Here is a 21312-nt window from a genome sequence, read left to right as displayed (position 1 = left end):
TTTATAATTTATAATAATAAATTTACAAATCCAAAAATAGATTCGGAATTCATTGCAAATCAAATTCAAATTAATATAACGTGAAACATAAATTAATCCAAAATCAAATTATGTGCACCAAATAAAAATTGAATTTGCATTAATGTGAGAAATTGATTGAGATAGTATTAATCAGAAACATCTCAATTCAATTAAAATGAGAATAGTAAAACTAATAACAGTACAATTATTCATTTATAGATACTTTCATCACTATTATAAACTATTCCCTCTAAGAAAAAGTGATCAACTTTTCCTTCACGATACGTGTTTAATTTAGCACAATAATGTGTTAATAACTCCATTATCATAGTTGTTGGGTAAAATTTATTTCTACAACCATCTCATTTTCCTTAACGGAGATGATTGTTGAGTTTTTAATATGTTTGGGTGTAGGATAGTTACGCGAGTCTAATATAATATTTTCTCCTTCTTATTATAATTGTTTGTGTAAAAAAATTCTAAAATAATTTTTATTTTAATTTTTCAATATAAAATTAATTATTTTTTCACTTCTATAATATTAATGGTGAATAAAAAAATTATGAATAAATTAATGATGATATAATATTAACTTTATAAAATTATTACATTTATTATTATTATTATCTGTATAAAATAACTTATTATTTTGAGATATAGGAAGTATATATATCCTTTCATATCACAATAATAACAATTCATTGAATATCAGTTTTATATTTATTAATTCTTTTACTATTTTTGGAGTTATAAAATTGTCTTGTGATTAAAGGAAGAAAAGAGGAAAAAGAGAGTGACTTTGAATCTCAGTTACTACCAAAAACTAATTAATAAATTACTCCATGTGTCCACAATAAGTAATGATGAAAATATATAAAATCAATTCAGAATAATATTGTTTCATAGAATTTCTAGATATTGCAACGAAGGAGCACATTTAAGTCAATAGCTTATTCAAAACTGAAATGGTAAAAGATGTTACCCACTTACTGTTTTAATGACATCTGAAGGGCTTATAATGCTGGTGCTACTCAAGACTCCTCCTTATTATTACTAATTAGGTGCTTAACAAAGACATTGGACTCTCGTTTTTGGATACAGTGATATTCAGTACGTTTCTAATTTATTCTAGCATGATGTCCAAAGATTATGCTGTGCAGAGTTTTTTGAAGTGGTGGAGGTTAGATTCTTGAAGTGGTGATGGTTATTCTACTCAAGTCAGTTCAATGTGGGAGCATGTCTTGCTCAAGGGCGTGACTTTCCTAGCATGACAATAATACTATCCAAATACTACAATTGAAGCATCCAGATTTTTTGTCATTGAAGAAAGTGTGCAAGATTTATTCTATCAACCTCACCATTATTTATTAAAGGTATCATGGCTACGCATTGATATTTAGCTACATTTCTTTACTTTTAGGGATATAGCTTATTATACACTGATAAAAGTTCGCGGAAATATATTAATAAAATTTATTTATATTTAATAAATGATATTTTTAAAATATTTTTAGGAATGTACTCTCAATTAATTATGATAGCTAATTCAACATGTAAGCAATGATCTATGAGTAATTATAATTATATTAGAATATGAGTTTAGGACTAATTTAATTTAAAAATTAGTTTATAAAATAAGAATTAATTTTTATTTATATATCTTTATTTTTAACTCTATCTTCAAGATATTATCTTTAGATGTTTTGAAGTTGGATGCGCATATCTTGTGGCTCATTAAAGTGAATCTTCATTCAATAAAAAGAATGAGAAATGGGATGATGGGAAGGGTGGTCCTGTCGATCTGGGTAGTTTCTTTCCAAGTGAGGTCCGTTTGTGAACTTGAAATTGGTGATGTTACTTGGATTGGTATATGTGGTCATTTGAAGTGAATAGAATAATCATCCCATCAACCATTTTCATTTGTATCTTATAACAAATAGTTCGCTTTGCGATTGTCAGCTGGAATTGTACCAATTAATTATTAAAATAATTTAAGTTTAAGGGATTTTAAATTCACCATCTTCTAGTCATTTCTTTTTATGAAAGGAACTAGTCATTTCTAGACAAAAGGATATTAATATGATTTCAATTTTACTAAAAAATATTATCATATTATGATCTAAGATACTATATGTTTTTATTTATTTCAGACAAATAAAATAAATTTTATATAATAATAGCATGATAATTATCATTAGTTTAATTCGAATTTAACAATATATTTAATATATCTATAATTTTTATATGTAATAATTATATAATGTTTTATGTGTTTTGTATATCTCGTTTATGATAAGTGAAAAAAAAAATACTTATGAAATAAATAAATATTAAAAGTATAATTAAAAAGATAATATTATTTTAAACTTGTAAATAGAAAATAAATATTTTAAAAAAAACGTAAAGTTATAAAGAAACAGGAAGAAACACATATCCGAATAAGTCGAGAGCTATACGTGACTCACATCAATTCATTTATTTAACAAGTATAATTTTAACTCAAATTCAATTTACTTAATTTATGAAGTATGCACAACAAATTAATTAATAATAATTTCCAGTTGATTCGAAGTAAACCCTATCTGTGACTATCGCCAACATATATGATTTATCATTCAACTTTTAACAGAGGTATTTCTTTACCATAAAAAAAATATTGCAAGTTCATGTTTGCTAGAGGACACACAATGCCGATAGGTTCGAAAAGCTAAGCTCAGATGCGTGCTTGACTTGAACTTGTCTGCATGTTAACTTTTTCAACCCATGAAGTAAACACCAACTCCTTTATCTTTTGGGGAAAGAGAAAAAAAAGAAGAAAAACAGAAAAGTTGTTTATCTCCTTCCTCGAATATATAAGCACCGTTTTCTGACGCCAATCCAACCGAATGGTGCATGCAAGGGTCAGCAGAGTCAGATTAAAGGATGTGAACAGAAGAATAATTGATGATGAATGGAACAAGAAACATAATGGCATGATTTTCCCACATGTCACCGTTTAAAGCCTCAAAATGTACATAGTTGGCCACGTGTCAAGAGCTAGCAAACGTGGCATGTTGTTGTGACGACAAGAAGATTTGGTTTTCTTGTGAGAACTGAGAACTCAATGTACGTGGCAGTTCAGGGCTGTTGTTGTTGTCTCAGTTGTTCAGAGAATCAAAGCTTATTTAGTGCACATCATATGCGAGTCCTCAGACTCTGAACTACATGCTTTTGTTCATCATAGTAGTAGTGGAGAGGTCTTTCATTATTCAGTTGGATTTAGCACCACCAAGATGAAGGTTTGTTCTTGTTTTCAGTGTGTGATTGACATTTACTTTCAAAAGGGGTTCTTTCTTTTCCATGTAGCCAACTTGCTAATAATAAAGAGTTGTTTTGTTTTGTTGCTTTTTGAAAGTTTGTTGTTTTGTTAGTGGTGTAGTTCTTTGTTTGTTTAACTAGTTAAGGTGGTGCTTTTTGGGGATTTTGAAGGTTCAAGAAACGAGGTCGCATGTTCATGCACTTGGGGAAGAAGAGAAGGTGATGACAAGGAAGCAGAAGGCTGAGTCCAAGGCACATGAAGTGGAACATTCTCCAAAGAAGGCCAAGGTGGAAAAAGAAGATGGCCACATCAACGGGAAATCTTATACTGGCGTTGCAGAAGAATATGATGAGTTCTGCAAAGCCACAACCGAGCACCTTCCTTTGGAACAAATGAGAGACATTCTGGAGGCCAATGGCCTTGATTCTTCTGGCTCTGATCTTGAAATTACAAGAAGATGGTTGGTTTTGGTTTAAGATTAGACCCTTTCTTGAAAGTAGATTTTCATTGTTAATGACACAATTACAATTACCACCTTTTTGAACAGCCAAGACTTGCTGTTTTATGGTGCATTGGACAAATGCTCGGTTTGCAATGGGAGTTTGGAGTTTGATGGCAGACGTTATGTTTGCAGAGGGTTCTACAGTGAGTGGGCTAGTTGCACTTTCAGCACCAGAAACCCTCCAAGGAAACAGGAACCCATTAAGTTACCTGATTCTGTTCAGAACTCTCTGGCTTCAGACGTGACAATTCTCCCTACTTTTTATTTTGTTTTTCCTTCGTTGTGTATTTCACTGTTGTTGCTTGTATCCTAAGATTTTGTCTTTCTCTTCTTTTTGTTGACTTGTTTTCCTGTGTTTGCCATAGTTGCTAAAGAAATATCAGGACCCGAGTCACAGGCCTCACAGGGATCTAGGCTTAGCAGAAAAACCCTTTACTGGAATGATGATCTCTCTGATGGGTCGTCTTACTCGGACACACGTATGCTGCTGCACTGTCACTCTTGTTTTTGTTGCATTAGTTACTGAATGGATTTTGTTTTTGGCTACTCAGCATTATTGGAAAACAACTATTGAAAAGCATGGAGGGAAGGTGGCAAACTCTATAATTGGTAATATGATAGTTGTACTCTAGATTTGATAGAGTTTCTTTTGTCATCCTTTTGTTGCTGGGAATTACCATAACCTGGCTTGTTAAATTTTTCAGGGTCAACTTGTTTGGTAGCTTCACCTGCTGAGCGAGAACGTGGTGGCACATCCAAACTTGCAGAAGCCATGTAAGTGCACTAGAAGTTTTTTAGGAAACGTTATTGCTTTGTTTTAATCCTTATTAGTGTGATAGGCTAGCTATCTCTGTTTTGTTAGGTTCCATGTCATGAACATTGTGAGCAGCAGTAGATCTTTAAGCATTTCTGTTCAAGAACACCCTTAGCTGCTATCTGCTTCTAGCTTCTATCCTGGAAGGAGAGGTTACGAAGTAGCTCGAACAACGGGAGAGGTCAAAAAACGGCTTTTTCTTAGGCGCAGGCCAGCTTTAATCGAACTCAGGTTCAGCTAAAGAAGATCCTTTCCTGCTTTCTCCCGTCTCAGCAATATCATTGTTTACTTTGACTATATTTCTCTCGCGACTTCCTTTCGAAACAATTCTTTCTGCATGCCCGTCTGTACCCCCACTACCTAAACTGATTATTATGACCTCCTTCAAGTCTAGTAAAAGATTGCTTGGATCCGGTATTCCTAGGAGCTCTGGTAATAGTCATTTGTCCCCTTCCATCGTACACCCAATGCACAGACATGGTACTAAGAAATTCATTTCTCAAACTCAAAACACAAAAGGAGTGGAGTGTGTAGATGGGCTTTGAATAAGAGTTGGGTGAACTATTGCAAAGGATGGACGAGATTCTGGATTACCTGCCGGAAACTCTGATGACCAAGTTGCTTCGACCTGCCTTTGATGGCATAATACGTCCATAAACGATCTTCTTTCTCTTCTTAGTCGAGCGGAGACCTGGAGACCTGCTAATCTGCCCTTCCATTCGCCATAACAATTGCCATTAAAAAAATGATCACGCAAATAAGATACAGTATAATAACTAGGCTTATAAAATGGGTAATGTGCCACATTAATATTAACACAATAAGCATTCCTAGTTTAACTATTAATGTATCTAACTCCTGCAGGGAGAGGAGTATACCAGTGGTTAGGGAGGCTTGGTTGATTGACAGCATTGAAAAGCAAGAACCACAACCTTTGGAAGCTTATGATCTTGTCTCTGATCTTTCTGTGGATGGCAAGGGTATCCCCTGGGACAAACAAGATCCTGGGGAAGAGGCTATCGAATCACTCTCAGCAGAAGTATACAATTTACTATTTCATACTGTTATTTTCTTATCAAGAAATAAAATAACACATGGAGCTCCCTTTTATTTGTGTTTGATTAAATTTGGTCTGTGGTAACAGCTCAAGCTTTATGGGAAGAGAGGAGTCTATAAAGATACCAAGTTGCAGGAACAAGGTGGAAAGATATTTGAAAGAGATGGGATACTATACAACTGTGCCTTCTCTGTTTGTGACCAAGGGCGAGGACTGAATGAGTAATATTATGAAGACCAATTTCACTTATAGTCCATATTGACATTTATAAGATAACTGTGCCTAATTGGTGATGTTAATTTGGAGCAGCTACTGTGTCATGCAACTGATTGTTGTCCCAGAGAATCGTTTGCATCTGTACTTTAAGAAAGGGAGAGTTGGGGATGATCCAAATGCAGAGGAGCGATTAGAAGAGTGGGACAATGTAGATGGTGCTCTGAAAGAGTTTGTGAGGCTCTTTGAGGAAATAACAGGAAATGAGTTTGAACCTTGGGAAAGAGAGAAGAAGTTCCAAAAGAAACCTTTGAAGTTTTACCCCATTGACATGGTACATTACATTTCTATTCCTTCTCATAAATTATGTGTCCATGCCACCTCTTTCAGCTAACACACAGTACTATGAAATTGCATAGGATGATGGAATTGAAGTTAGACATGGGGCACTAGGTCTTCGGCAGCTGGGGATAGCAGCAACACACTGCAAACTTGAGCCTTTGGTTGCAAATTTTATGAAGGTCTTGTGCAGCCAGGAGATATATAAGTGAGTACAATATCTCTGAAAACTATCATGCATGATTTTACTTTGTATTTTCAAAATAACCTGCCTTGTTATTCAGGTATGCATTGATGGAGATGGGTTACGACTGTCCGGACCTTCCAATAGGAATGGTTACAAATCTTCATCTGAAAAAATGTATGTACACGAGCAACACTAGTTTCCTATGTCTCTAATGTCCTTCAGAAAAACTGACATTAGAACCTTATCAGGTGAGGACGTTCTCTTAGAATTCATAGACAAGGTGAAATCATTGAAAGAGACTGGGCCCAAGGCTGAGGCTGTGTGGACTGATTTTAGCCAAAGATGGTTCACTCTGATGCACTCCACAAGGCCTTTCAATTTTAGAGATTACCAAGAGATTGCAGATCACGTAAGAACAATTAGTCGCCACCTTTATTGGTTCAACTCAACAACTTATTAAAATGAGTCTTGAGTCTCGTCCTTATTTTCCTAGGCTGCTGCTGCGTTAGAGGGGGTGAGAGACATAACCCAGGCTTCTCACCTCATAGGAGATATGACTGGCTCAACCATTGATGACCCGTTATCAGAGACATACAAGAAATTGGGTTGCTCAATTTCTGCCTTGGACAAAAGTTCAGATGATTACGAGATGATTGTGAAATACCTTGAAAAAACTTATGAGCCGGTCAAAGTTGGTGACATTGTAAGATAAGAACTTCCTGCTTTGTGTGTTTTATGCAACCATGCGCATATCTTGTTGAGTATTTACTTCCAATGAACTTCAGGAATATGGGGTGTCAGTGGAAAACATTTTTGCGGTTCAAACAGGTGGTTGCCCTTCCTATGAAGACATTATAAAACTACCAAATAAGGTTCTTCTATGGTGTGGTAAGACACGCTAGCATATTGTTCAAATTGAATGGAAAAAAAAAACAACTCATTTGTGATTAGCTTGGTTCTTCTGAATGACTACAAATTTCTATGATGCAAGGATCACGAAGCTCAAACCTCTTGAGGCACTTGCAAAAGGGATTCTTGCCAGCAATATGCTCATTACCTATTCCGGGTTATATGGTAATAGAAAGAGAAATAGTCATTCAATTTTAGTGTTTGTGAACATCTACTCATCCCTTGTTATTTGCTTTTGGCAACAGTTTGGCAAAGCTATTGTCTGTTCTGATGCTGCAGCAGAGGCTGCAAGATATGGTTTTACTGCTGTGGACAGGCCAGAAGGATTCTTGGTTTTGGCCATTGCTTCTCTAGGAAATGAGATTACCGAGTTGAAAACCCCACCTGAGGTATCCAAAATGCACTTACAGTCACCTTTTCAACTTTCACTCAACTAATATATATTTGTTTTCAAAATTTTTGACACAGGATGCATCATCTTTGGAGGAAAAGAAGGTTGGAGTGAAGGGACCGGGGAAGAAGAAAACAGATGAATCGGAGCATTTTGTTTGGAAAGATGATATAAAAGTTCCTTGCGGTAAACTAGTTGCCTCAGACCATCAAGATAGCCCCCTGGAATACAACGAGTATGCTGTCTACGATAAAAAGCGGGTATGACCAAAAATCTCTCAAGTATGATTCATATTATCAATAAAGAAGGAAAAAAAAGAAAAACATACATAATTCTGAGATCTGTGCACTTTTTGCTCACAGGCACGCATAAGCTACTTGGTGAGAGTGAAGTATGAAGAGAAGGAAGAGAAGGGTGCGGTGATTGACACAGCTGAATGATGGGACCAAAAAGGATGTAAGGGAAGCTTTTCTTTTTTGTGATGCGGGAATTGAAAGCTATGACCATCTATGTACTAGTGGTTTCTCTAGTTAGTGGAAGATTTATGTCATTTTGATGTATATTTACATGTGATAAAATAGGCTGTATGTGGTGTCACATTTTGATGTATGTATAGGTAAATGGCCCGTTAGTTAGGGTAAGTAAATATTTTGTCCTACACATGACGGCATGAGAATGGAACTACATCTAACACTATGTTGTTTCAGTCCTAGTTGACTACTCTGTCTGTATGAATGAGATGATATAGTAGAAATGGTATAATGATGTCCTTTTGTTTAACTTGACCGTTATCATCAATGGCAACTATGATAAAGAAAAGGTTTTGATCTATAAACCATAAGAGTCGTTAAAAATAAAAATCAAGTTAATACCTCTAGCATTTGGCCGAATGTAAGCGTCATTGAAACATATCATGGAAGAATGAATCCCAAATGGCCAGACGCCCTGCATATTTAAATGGAAGAAGCGTGTTATGAACTGTAAAATAAGAGGAATCCATCATCAAAAAATAACAAGGGCTGCACTTTAAAAGTGCGTTCAAATTAAAAATCGATTAGTTTCATTTGCAGCCTTCAAAGTTGTTAAAATGTTGCATTTCAGCATCCAATAAAGTGCTTCGTATTCCCTTTCTGTACCAAGGACGTGGCAATTATCACTTTAACTAAAGGATAAAACAGGCAGAAGATGATGTCTATTACCTAAGATGCCCGGCATCTCTTACCATATCATTTGGTTTAATTTGAATCTATGATGTCATATAAGATGCCAAAAGCAAATCATTTTGATTCAATTTGAAGGCTGAAGGCATGCACAACAGAATATGGTTAGCTTAGTCATCATAGCCGGCAAACAAAATTACCCAATTTTGAAAGTGAATCCAGTCTTGAATACACTCACAAATAACACATGGACATGCATAATCATTGATGGAGTCAAAGAACTGTATTGATCTAACCAACAAAATTTACACTTGGTGTTGCCTTGAGGCTTCATGTTGGACAGTACAACACAAACAACAAAAACGAATCTTGAATCAGTATTTTGCTTTCCACTATCTGTGCATTTCACAAGTATTACAATAACAGAACAACAATTCACAGAGGCCCTCCACCACCACTTGCAGCAGCAGCAGCAGTTCAGCACCCATCATTGATACATGACAACAGGAGGAACCTTAAACCTATCCTCAAGAAAGGGTATAGGCCTTTTCCCATCCACAAGGTCCCTATAAAACGCATACTCAGCCTCATAGTCATGCAAGTGAAGCTCAGCCTTCTGGTTAGTGTGGTAATGGTGCTTAGCAGAAGTCGATTTCCCAAACCCAAAAATGCTAACCCTATCACAAATCCCCAAAGCCAGCATCACAGCCTGCATCCCTGAAGAGTAGTGAAAAAGAGAACCATCATGAGCCTCTCCCCACTTCTCCAAACCCTTCCCACTCTCCTCCACAAACCTCTTCAACGAATAGTACTTCACAATCCTCGCACACAATACATCAAACCTAGGATCAGTCACCAACAAAGGAGCCTTGTGAGAAGCATTGCACACAGTGTAGTCCATGAAATGCAAGGCTTGACAAATGTACATAACAATCGGAACACGGTCACCATAAGGGTGGCAGAAACACCCTCCCCTTCTAGCACACAAATGCAAGATGTTACTATTCATGAATGAAATGCTAGTTTTTTTTCCAACCTTGGTCTCAAAGTGATCAACCCTAGCATTGTTCAACCTTATCACAAACTCATGGGAATCAATTTCACTACCATAGTCTCTATTCAACAAAATTCCGCTGTTTCCAACTACGGCACAGGAAGAGTATTTGTTTTTGTTATTGGTTTGTAGTTTGTTGTTGTTGTTGTTGTTGTTGTGTGAATCAATTGGAAGCTTAATTGACCGAGTCAACCCGGACATGATACCGGGTTGGAATCGTCGCTTCCGGAACCAGTCGTGGAGGACCTTCCGGAAGTCGAGCCAGGAGCGGTAGAAGAGCGGCGACCGGATAGTCGCCGGGAGTTTGGCGGCGGTGACTCCGGCGCTGCCGCGGTCGTGGTGGATGAAGCGGCGCCAGGAGACGAAGGTGCGGTGGCGCGCGTGGCTGCCGAAGTTGCCATCAAGGAGGCTCTGGATCTCCTGCTTGAACTTCTCCTCGCCAATTTCGACGGCTGCGTGGTGGAGGAGCGTGGCGTTGAGCTGCGGCGGCGGCGGAATATGGCGGCGGATCCGGACGCGGGATTCGAGCTCGATGGAGAGGATGCCGCGGCGGAGGACGGCGCGTGAGGTGAGCGTGGCGGCGAATACGAGGAGGAGGAGGAGCGCGAAGAGGGGCCGAACGGTGCGTTTCATCGGAAAATGACTCTTCACAGAGAAATTGAAATTAGGTTTCGTGGTAGCTAAATGTGGAAAGGGAAATGGATCCATGATTGGTTTTAGGGTTTCGGTTTCAGATCCATCTTTTTCTTGGCTTATCTTAGGCATGAGTAAAGAAGAAAAATGAAAATGAAATGCGGTGATAGTGAGATCTTTTTTTTCCTATGAAGTTGCTGCTGGGGTTAATGTGAATAGCATTGGGAATGTGGGAGTTGAAACTGTGTTTGGGTCAAAAAGTGATTGTCTTAATCATTGTAGAGTTGAACATTTGAACAGAAAGTGGAAAAAATGGAGAGTGAGTGAGTGAGTGAGGTGAAATAGAAGGCAATATTGTTAAGTGATGAAATAGGTCATGAGGGTTTATAGGAGAAGAATGAATATTTGGTGTAGTTGTAGATGCTGAACATTGTGTGAGTTTGAGTGCATGTAATGGAGTGAAAAATTAGTGGAGGTGGAATAACCAAGCCAAACCAAAACAAAACAAAACAAAAGCCTAAATGAGAATCTAGATTATTAAAATGTGTGTGTGAGTGTGTGGTGTGGGGGAAGGGAATGCATGAGAGGGGGGCATGTGTTGTTAGAGCACATTAAAAAAAGCATGTTTTCTGGGTCATGGGGATGGCAAGTGGCCACTATGGGGAATGATAGTGTGCTTTGCAAGGGAGTGATGATTGTAGAAAAAGGGATGAGGAGTGGGTCCATGTGCTGGCTTAGTTTAGAGATGCCATAGATCTAATCTACCATTCTTGCTACGAATGAATGGATTGAAATAGAAAATAGAACATGGATGGGTAATGGGTAGATAGATCAATGATGTGAATGTGTTTATATAATTGGATTTAGGAGTGAAATTCAGGTATCTTGATTTCGAATTTTGCCACAATCTCTAAAAATCAATGTGGATGTTTTATATAAATTGGGAATTTGGGATTTAAGAGTCGTTACGCGTGATTTCGAATTTTGCAGATCTTGCTAAAAATGGACATCTTTTTTCTTGGTTGTGTTCATGATGTCATTCAGTGTCTTACAGCGCGCATAGGTTAAATTTTGGCACCGCAAAAGATTATTAATAAAGAAAGAAAAGAGGTTAACTTTAATTAGTGCTACGCTAAGAAGACGACGAAACGAAAGCCATGTTGGTTAAAGGTGTAAGATCTAAGGTAAAGAATCACCTAAAAGTAGAAGAGGATCTTGTTTCTATTTTTCACCCTTTATTAGAGAATTACCTGGTTAAATTAAATAAATTTTTTAACTAAAACTGGGTGAACAATATAAGGAAGTAAAATTATTATGAAGTTATAATCAATTTATACGTGAACTCACTGGGGTCAGTCAGTTTAATGAAGGAAGATTTAGATAATTTGAATAAGGATTTAGGTTCAAATATTAATTTTATTACTGTACAAAAAATTAATTAATTTATTTTAATTTTAACTTTTGAAAAAGGTTGAATTTAATTTATTTTTATTTTCTTTTCTCATAAATGTTAATTTACAAGTTTATCTAAATTGAACTTAATAGAAAATACTGAGATACTGTAGTCAATTCAAAATACTAATGGCATGGCCTAGGCATTTTTGGTGTGATGAATTAATGGCTCTAGGCGATTATTAGGCTTCAAATATTAAATTGAATTTTAAAACAAAATATGTTTAGTTGAGATGTAGCAATTATTAGCAACAGTGTAACAATTTTAAAACAAAATAGTCTAGTAGAGATTATTAACAAAATGAAAATTTTTTTGTATAGACAAGCGTATTTTTTTTATTGTTGTATATTTTAGGTTTAGTATAATTTATATTTTTTCAAAAAAAAATTATTCACTTTAAGTAAAAAACAAATTATTCAATTTCTTATGTAGCCAAAAATTATTTTCTTCGTATCCATTTGCAATTGCTATTTATTCTTAATCACCACCGTCATTACTGTTAACCGTCCATATCTATTGACATGTATTCCTCATTATTGTCATCGTTTTCTTTACCATCAATCGACCATCGTTCTTCTTACTGGCTATTATCATTATTATCTAAGTTTCTACCACCATACGTCAAAAGGTTAAATTTATTTGGTTATTAATTTTTTAAAATTTAGTTTACTTATTTATGTTTTAAAAAATTTAATTTAATCATTTTTTTAATTTAATTATTTATCTTTTGAAAAAAATTATTTAATCTTTTATCTTATAATTTTGATTCAATTTGATATCTTTATTTATTTATTTAATTTCATCCTTCAATCTATCTATTTAACATCGATTTCGTTAATCTTTTTTAATTCAACTTTTTTTTTCGGTTTTATTTTTAACAAAAAGTTCATTCTTGAATTATTGATACTGTTAATCTTAAATTAATTTAAGGACTAAACTAAAAAAATAAATTTAAAAGATAAAAGACTAAAACGAACTATAAAAAATAAGACAAATGATTAAATTAAAAATTTAAAAAAAAAAGAACTAAATTAAATTAAAAAAATTAAAAAACTAAATAAATCATTTAGTCTTTATCAAATACAATACATAAAATAGAGGCGCTTGACATTGAGGGGAGTAAAATAGTACTCCCTCCGTTGCATTATGATTATTGTGTAAAAAAAATATCTCAAAATAATTATTATTTTAACTTTTTAATGTAATATTAATTATGTTTTTATTTATATTTTTTATAATATTATATTATTAATGATGAATAAAAAAATTATAAATAAATAAAAAATAATATAAGATTAATTTTAGAAAATTATTATTTTATTTTATCTATTTTTTAGTTTTTATTTATATAAAATAAACTAAGACAATTATTATTATCTGGGACGGATAGAATATCATCTAAGAGGGCTAAAAAACTCTAATGGTGTTATGGGCTTCTCCTAGGAACTTTTTTTTTTTTGACTGAGCTTCTCGTTGGAACTATAAAATCATGCAAGATTTAAATGAAAATTTAGGAAATATTTGTTCACTGAAACTATTTGTGCTATAGCAAGTAATAATTAAATTATATTACTACTATTTTGATTCTCTTATATCCTTTCTTGGGTAGTTGTGTGCCGCACAAAACACGAGAAAAAACGAAGAAGAAAGAGATGGGAACTACCATAACCACTGAAACACATGTTGGAGTCAAAACATCATTATCTACATTATCTCCACGGGAATGTTAGGAGAATATAGTTTGTATATAAAACATTTATCTAATATCGAATGAAATATAATTAAATTTGCATCTTTTCTTCCACGGTTTCACAAGTTATTCTCTTTTGTCTCCAATGCTTATTACTTTGTCTGGGAATAAAAATTGACAATGTTGTGAAGAAACTAGTAGTAACGAACGAGTGAAATTAGTTTGTTGTTTGAGAAACGGTTAGCTAGTTGATGAATTGGCCTGTCAGTTGTCGATAATAACCACTGAAACGCATGTTTGAGTATTTTTTTGCTTCAATTGTAATTAGAATGTTTCACTTTCCATAGGTATTACGCATATTTGATTATAAAATATTAACTTACAAAAGTAAAAGTAAAAAATTATCAGCCCTTAATTAGTCACAATTGATAAGCACACCAAATCAAACTTAGTCTTGAGATTGGTTTTATTTTTCCGAGTTCATGAAATTGGTATATGTAGGAGGATAGTCCAAATTTATTTCGCTATAGTTAATGTAGGTTATAGCATTTCTCACGAAATAAGTCACATCAATTAATATCATATATTATCTTTCTTTTTTTATTTTAAGTAATCAGTTCTTTTTTTAACTGAAAAGACTTGTTAAAGTTTTTTAATAGACTACTAAAGGTGATAAAATAGACTATTTTACTTGATGTATACTAGTTTAATGCAAGTTATTATCATCAACACCATTATGATATTATCATTATGGTTATCATATGTGATACCATCACAATTGACCTCCTCATCAAAATCATTATCATTATTAATTTCACTAATATTAAAAATATTGTCATTGTTGTCAACAATTAACATCACTCTTTCACAATCAAATCTGATAAGTGAGATTCCGGGTAAGTTGTTATTATCACTGTTATTTCTAAACACATATGTACTTTTAATCTAGTTTTAATAGAATATGAAATTTTTAAAATGAGTTTATTTTGAAACTAAAAGATAAAGAGAAAAATTAAAATTAGATTTTTAAAATTAAAAGCCAAGGGTGTGCTTTATTTGCATTTTCATTTTTTGTTTTCATTTCCTGTTTACTGTTTTCATTTTCAAAATATTAGAATTCTAAAAACATGTTTGGTTTGACGTCTTGTTTTCTGTTTTCAAGAAATAAAAACACTGAAAATGTGTTTTGAAGAGGAAATGCATTTTTAAATTTGCTTAAAATTACATTTCTTGCCACCGCATTTTCATTTTACACAAAATGAGATTCTTGGTTTCAAATAAAAACGAAATTTTATTATTTTCAGTTTTTGATTCGTTTGAGAAAATATTTTCACTGAAAATAAAAACAGAAATCCAACCAAACACATTTTCATCACTATTTTCTATTTCCATTGAAAATGAAAACACAGAAAATAATCAAACCAAACACCTCCTTAATTGTTTTTAAAACTTAAATTTAACTCAAGTTTTGAAAATTTTAATAAAATATGCATTAAAGGAGGAGTAAAACAAAGCCTTCTCTCTCAATATTGATTCAGCAACCGAAGAAATTAATGGAAAGGAAAAAAGGAATACTCGTAAATTGTAGTAATTAGTAATACAAACAAGTAGCACCGCAAAGTCTTCTTCTCCTTGATGAAAACAATTACTTTTTGACAGAAACGCACATTCAAAACTTCCATATTAACGCTGTACTACTTCTTCTTCTTCTATGCCTAATGTAACCCACCACAAAGATGGTTCTGAAACCGAAAACTTGAAACCCATCATCAATCCACAGTTAGCAACCACAAAACCTAATCTCTCCCAATGAAACGCTCCCTTCGCCCCCTATTCCTGCTCCTCCTCCTCATCATCCTCTTCGCCGCCATGCTCACCTCCCGCGACATCCTGCGCCATGGCATCCCCTCCATCGACCTCGAATCCCGCGTCCCAATCCGCCACCTTCCGCTGCCGCAGCTCAACGCCACGCTCCTCCGCCACGCCGCCGCCGAGATCGGCGAGGAGAGCATCAGCCAAGAGATCCAGAACCTCCTCAACTTCCGCCACTGGCTCCACTTCCGGAGTCTCCTCCAAAACTGGTTCCGGAAGCGCCGATTCCAACCCGGCATCATGTCCGAGCTGACTCGCTCAATTAAGCTCCCAATTGATTTACACTACAAACTACAAACCAATAACAAAAACAAATACTCCTCTTGCGCCGTAGTTGGAAACAGCGGAATTTTACTTGACAAAAATCACGGCAGCAAAATTGATTCCCACGAGGTTGTTATAAGATTGAACAACGCTAGGGTTGATAGCTTCGAAACCAAGGTAGGGAGAAAAACCAACATTTCATTCATGAAAGGTAACATCTTACATTTGTGCGCCAGAAAAAGAGGGTGTTTTTGCCATCCTTACGGCGACAGCGTTCCGATAGTCATATACATTTGTGAAGCGGTGCAGTTAATGGACTACACTGTGTGCAATGCTTCTCACAAGGCTCCATTGCTGGTAACTGATCCTAGGTTCGACGTGCTGTGTTCGAGGATCGCCAAGTACTATTCCATGAAGAGGTTCGTGGAGGAGAGTGGTGGTGTGGGGGAGGGTTTGGAGAAGTGGGGTGAGGCTCATGAAGGTGGTCTTTTCCACTACTACTCTTCTGGGATGCAGGCTGTGATGTTGGCTTTGGGGATTTGTGATAGGGTTAGCATTTTTGGGTTTGGGAAAACAGATTCTGCTAGGCACCATTACCATACTAGCCAGAAGGAGGAGCTTCACTTGCATGATTTTGAGGCTGAGTATGATTTTTATAGGGACCTTGTGGATGGAGATAAGCCCATTCCCTTTCTTGAGGAGAGCTTTAAGGTTCCTCCTGTTGTCTTTTATCAGTGATGTGGATGCTCTCAATTGCTGGTGGAATTGGTGGAGGACATTTTCTTTTATTAGTGAAATTTTAGGTGACTTGGTTATGAAGACTTCAGATGGAGAAGATATATGAATATTTGTATGACTATATAAATATATATCCAATTTTTTCATAATAAAGTCCAATATATAAGAAAAAGAGCTTTAAGAAAAATGTCAAACATAAATTAAAAACAATAGATTGAAATGATAAATTCAAGTTTATACATAATTGTAAAAATAAATAAAGGAAATACTTAATTTTCGTTCTTTTATTTAAAATATATAATTCTGGCTTTCTATCTTAAAATAAAGACATTTAATCCTTTAGTTTTATAAAATTTTAAAAATGTTTATTATTAAAAAAATAATTTAATATAATTCAAATTTAATGATGTGAAATCATATTATTTGTTTAATTTCTATTATTGTCTCTTAATAATCTAATATTTTCAGTCTAATAGAATGATAAAAATGACAGATTTTACAAAAATAGAAGATTAAATATTTTTATTTTAAAATAGAGAAATAAAATTGTGGATTTAGAAAAATAAGAAGACTAAAAATATTTATATTTTAAAATAAGAAGATTAAAATTATAGATTTTGAAAAATAAATACCAAAATTATATTTAATCATAAAATAAATTAGACAGGGATTTATAATTTTTTCCATGGGGTCCCACTCTTTTATCACTGGCCTAATAACTCGCATATGGAAAAGGTATTGTGAAAACTTATAATTGATGTGTCTTCTAAGATTCAAATAATAATTTATCATTATTTTATAAAAAAAAATATTTCTCTTTATTGGATTATATCCCCATTAATTAATTAATATACTATATTTTATGTATTTCATCAAACATTAAAAAAAATTCTTCCATTAAACTTGTCAAATAACGCAACAATTTCATAGGCCTATGCAAAACAAAAGCGGACTCTTTCATCTCGAAAGAAACTTTATTTATCTATTTTGCCACATATTTTTTATCATAAAATTAAAGATAATGTGAAAAAATTTATAATAAGTCATATATCATATATCATGTTATGTCAAACGAATTATACTTCTTTTTACTTTTGTCAATATATATATATATATAAAGAATAAAAATATATTTCTTAAACTTTTTACTTTTGTCAATATATATATATGTATAAAGAATAAAAATATATTTCTTAAATCTTTCTAGCATGAAGATTAATTAATTAAGAGATATTTAATAGTAATATATTATATTAGATGTTTAAAAGAAATCAACTTGCGATCTATATATTCATGGTAAAAGTAAAAGAAAAGAATAGTAGGAAAAATGCATGTGCTATAAGACTAAGTAACGTCCATAACTGAAATTGAGGAAATATTTACAACATTATCACCACCGCTTTCTCGGTTCCTTCCTTCAAAAACCAGTTATAACTCCCACACCATTTCTTTCTGTTTCCCTCATCACTCACTGCACCAAATTTCGTTCTTCCAATGGCACGAGTGAACCTGGACGGAAACTCGATCCCGATGCTGGCGATATGCATGATCGGCGGCGGCGGGTTCATCGGATCTCACCTCTGCGAGAAGCTGATGGCGGAGACCAACCATAAGGCCGTCGTCGTCGACGTCTCGTCCGAGAAGATCAACCACCTCCTCGACAGGTCCCTCCCCTGGGCGCACCGCATCGAGTTCCACCAAATGAATATCAAGAGCGATTCCCGCCTCGAAACCCTCGTCCAAACTACCGATCTCGTAATCTAATATTCCCTTTTTCTCGCACTTTTTTTCTTCACATTTTGAATATTCTTATTCCGGTGGCTAACTAGTGATGGTTAAGAATGTGATTGAATTAATCTTAAAAAAATATTTCTTATAGTCGAAGTTTTGAAAAACGGTCTGCAATGCATATGTAATTGTGGTCACATTTTTCTGCGATTTCCCACAATATAAAAAATGTGACAAAGTTGTAATTATGTTAGCGACTGTAACTGCGATTTAAAACCTTTCATATAATATAAAGAGTTATTTTCTTCACGAGATAACATAGCTTGTTACTTATCAGGGTCAAAGTTTTAACTTGCAGTCATAGTTGTAGTTTCGTGATTATCCTTGAAATTGTGAAAATTTACGAATAAGTGCAGCTGATCTAGCTGCAATTGGTGTTGCAATGCAATGACAGACTGATCAAGTGATGACTTTGCAGTTGTTACTGCGATTGTGGTTATGATTTCATCTCAATTCTTGATATTGTGGAAAATTGTGTACAAATGTGGCTAATTAATACAACTGCAATTAAGGTTGCAACACCTTGACTTTGTGACTATATATAACTGTAGTTGCATGTATTTTTTGATACCTTGGTAAAAAATGTTGCTATCGTGTTATGTCAGCACTTCTAGATGTTATCTGTTACGAGAAATTACATATAACTATGGAATATGTCTTCATAGAAATTACAAAAGTTTTAGTGTTGCTGCTGGAATTATGGTTGTAGTTCACAATATACAATAAAAATCATAAAAAATTATGAACAAATGTGTAGATGCAGCTATTATCGCATGGCAAGACTGGTAGTAATGAACTGAAATATAATACTTGACTGTTTTGATGAGTTTTGTATTTTGATTATTTTTTGGATGTTCTTTGTTTCAGACAATCAATCTCGCTGCAATTTACACCCCCGCGGATTACAACACACGCCCTTTGGACACCATCTTCGGCAACTTCATTGATGCTATTCCGGTGGTGGGTTTTGAATATTGAGTTGTTGTTTCTTGAAATGGGTGCTCTTCAAGTTCGAGTTTTTACGTGCACGCACGCGTATGTAACTGTGTATGCAATTTGATTGTTCATGTGATGCAGATTAAATATTGCACTGAGAACAATAAGCGTTTGATTCATTTCTCTACGTGCGAGGTTTACGGGAAGACTATAGGCAGCTTTCTCCCAGAAGAATATCGACAGGTAGTTTATCAATGCTAATATAATTTCTGCTTTCTAAATGTGATTTTTTCCTTCTTAATGGGTTTCCAAATAAGAGATGTAAGGTTGACTTGATGATAAATAGTGAAGGGAGGGAGGGATAGGTTGTGGGTTCAAATCCCTTCCGTTAACAAAAACTAACATTTGTCCATAAAAAAAATGGGTTTCCAAACATGCTAGAAAACATATCAGACACTGTTTTGGGATTGTTACTTTTTTATTTAACATGAATCTGTATGATGCAGGACCCCAAATATTTCATGCTCAAGGAAGATGTCACTCCTTGTATTTTTGGTCCGGTTGAGAAACAGAGATGGTCTTATGCTTGTGCAAAGCAAATGACTGACAGACTAATATATGGTACACAATAACCTGGATTTTTCCTTTGTTTATGATAATTATTATGATTAAATTTCCTTTCCCTTCTTAACTTAGTCTTCAGTACTAACCTATAGCTGAGCACGCGGAGAATGGCCTCAAGTTCACCATTGTGAGACCTTATAACTGGATTGGTCCAAGAATGGACTTCATTCCTGGTGTGGATGGCCCAAGTGATGGTGTTCCTAGAGTCCTAGCTTGCTTCAGTAATGTAACATCAGCTAGCTGGTTTTGTTTTCTGTTTATGTCCTCTTGAATCACAATCTTAGCGAAACTATTGTTTTTCACAAAGCTTCTTGTTCCAGAGTCTCCTGCGTGGCGAGCCCCTCAAACTTGTTGATGGTGGGAGATCACAGAGAACCTTTCTCTACATCAAAGATGCAATTGATGCTGTTGCGTTAATGATTGTAAGTTCAGAAGTGAACTTCCATCATCCATGTTGCTATATGAGTTTGCACTGATGTACATGCCAACATGACACAGGACAACCCTGAGAGAGCAAATGGGTATATCTTCAATGTGGGGAACCCAGACAATGAAGTATCTGTGAAGGAACTAGCTGAGCTTATGATAAAGGTAACCCAAAGCTTCAATTCTAGTTGTTCTGCTTTCTAAACTTGGTCTGTAGATAAGCTCCTTGACTTTGTTTTTTACAAAAAAATAAACTGATTTAGCTCTTATTGTCTTTTACATTAAGGCTTATGCAAAGGTGTCTGGTGCACCTGCCTCTAGTCTATCAACCGTAGATGTTAGTGCAGAGGATTTCTATGGTAAAGGCTATGATGACAGTGATAGGCGCATCCCTGACATGACAATTATCACCAAGCAGCTTGGTATTCAACAATTATTCTTTTAAATATATGTATTTTTCAGCAGAATTTTAACATTGTTCTTAATGTGTATTCTTCTGGGTTTCAGCTTGGAAGCCAAAGACACTTCTTGAAGAACTGTTAGATGTAACCCTCCAATATCAACACAAGACATATTCTCGTGCTATCGAAAGAGAACTTTCAAAACCGTCAAATTGACTACAAATTTTCTTGGAGATTCAGCTTTATTTTTTTAATGTAAACACGTCAAGAGGCAGACAAATGTACATGTTGCACTAATTGTGAGGTTATAGATCACAAATCAAGTGTATATCTATAGTCATATATTTTGTTAACTCTTTCCTGTAAAACTATAGCTTTTTGAATTAGAATTCTTCCCTTTCTCTATACTTTCTCTCCCTTTTCTTGGGCTACTATAACACTTTATCACTTATGCAGATATATCATTTACAATATTTCAACATTTACATTGAAATGCATATGACTTCTCTCTACATTGTTCTACCTTCTGCATGTATGCTGAT

At 34.5% G+C, this 21312-nt stretch overlaps 3 protein-coding genes and 1 pseudogene across 3 annotated transcripts; 3 read left to right on the top strand and 1 right to left on the bottom strand.

Moving 5' to 3' along the window:
- The first annotated feature begins 2755 nt into the window (after positions 1–2755).
- LOC114379754 (protein ADP-ribosyltransferase PARP3) lies at positions 2756–8511 on the top strand. The gene is made up of 18 exons (XM_028338452.1): positions 2756–3299; positions 3490–3779; positions 3867–4062; positions 4187–4300; positions 4373–4430; positions 4526–4595; positions 5500–5674; positions 5780–5913; positions 6002–6239; positions 6325–6452; positions 6529–6605; positions 6680–6840; positions 6925–7134; positions 7217–7319; positions 7423–7505; positions 7586–7729; positions 7809–7991; positions 8094–8511. Exons 1-18 carry the CDS (start codon positions 3294–3296, stop codon positions 8169–8171), a joined length of 2448 nt encoding a protein of 815 aa, XP_028194253.1. The 5' UTR covers positions 2756–3293; the 3' UTR covers positions 8172–8511.
- A 634-nt stretch (positions 8512–9145) lies between these two features.
- On the bottom strand, positions 9146–11376 carry LOC114379755 (beta-1,6-galactosyltransferase GALT29A-like). The gene has a single exon (XM_028338453.1). It carries the CDS (start codon positions 10708–10710, stop codon positions 9379–9381), a length of 1332 nt encoding a protein of 443 aa, XP_028194254.1. The 5' UTR covers positions 10711–11376; the 3' UTR covers positions 9146–9378.
- A 4025-nt stretch (positions 11377–15401) lies between these two features.
- On the top strand, positions 15402–16614 carry LOC114378161 (annotated as a pseudogene).
- Positions 16615–17979: 1365 nt separating this feature from the next.
- On the top strand, positions 17980–21175 carry LOC114380497 (UDP-D-apiose/UDP-D-xylose synthase 2-like). The gene is made up of 9 exons (XM_028339583.1): positions 17980–18350; positions 19251–19343; positions 19461–19562; positions 19826–19940; positions 20036–20169; positions 20264–20365; positions 20442–20534; positions 20656–20791; positions 20877–21175. The coding sequence occupies exons 1-9, from the start codon at positions 18090–18092 to the stop codon at positions 20984–20986; spliced, it is 1146 nt and encodes a 381-aa protein (XP_028195384.1). The 5' UTR covers positions 17980–18089; the 3' UTR covers positions 20987–21175.
- Positions 21176–21312: the final 137 nt, after the last annotated feature.

This window comes from Glycine soja, chromosome 12 (assembly GCF_004193775.1).
Source record: "Glycine soja cultivar W05 chromosome 12, ASM419377v2, whole genome shotgun sequence".
NCBI classification, from domain to species: domain Eukaryota; kingdom Viridiplantae; phylum Streptophyta; class Magnoliopsida; order Fabales; family Fabaceae; genus Glycine; species Glycine soja.
Note: the sequence above shows the minus strand (reverse complement) of the source record. Positions and strands in the feature narration are given on the sequence as shown.

Excerpts from the sequence above, each read along its gene's own strand:
- LOC114379754 (XM_028338452.1), top strand. Across the intron at positions 4,431-4,525 it reads GGTGGCAAACTCTATAATTG|GGTCAACTTGTTTGGTAGCT; the intron begins GTAATATGATAG and ends TAAATTTTTCAG. Across the intron at positions 5,914-6,001 it reads CAAGGGCGAGGACTGAATGA|CTACTGTGTCATGCAACTGA; the intron begins GTAATATTATGA and ends AATTTGGAGCAG.
- LOC114379755 (XM_028338453.1), bottom strand. The coding sequence starts at position 10,710 with ATGCCTAAGATAAGCCAAGAAAAAGATGGATCTGAAACCGAAACCCTA.
- LOC114380497 (XM_028339583.1), top strand. The coding sequence starts at position 18,090 with ATGGCACGAGTGAACCTGGACGGAAACTCGATCCCGATGCTGGCGATA. Across the intron at positions 18,351-19,250 it reads TCGTCCAAACTACCGATCTC|ACAATCAATCTCGCTGCAAT; the intron begins GTAATCTAATAT and ends TCTTTGTTTCAG. Across the intron at positions 20,170-20,263 it reads TCCTAGCTTGCTTCAGTAAT|AGTCTCCTGCGTGGCGAGCC; the intron begins GTAACATCAGCT and ends TTCTTGTTCCAG.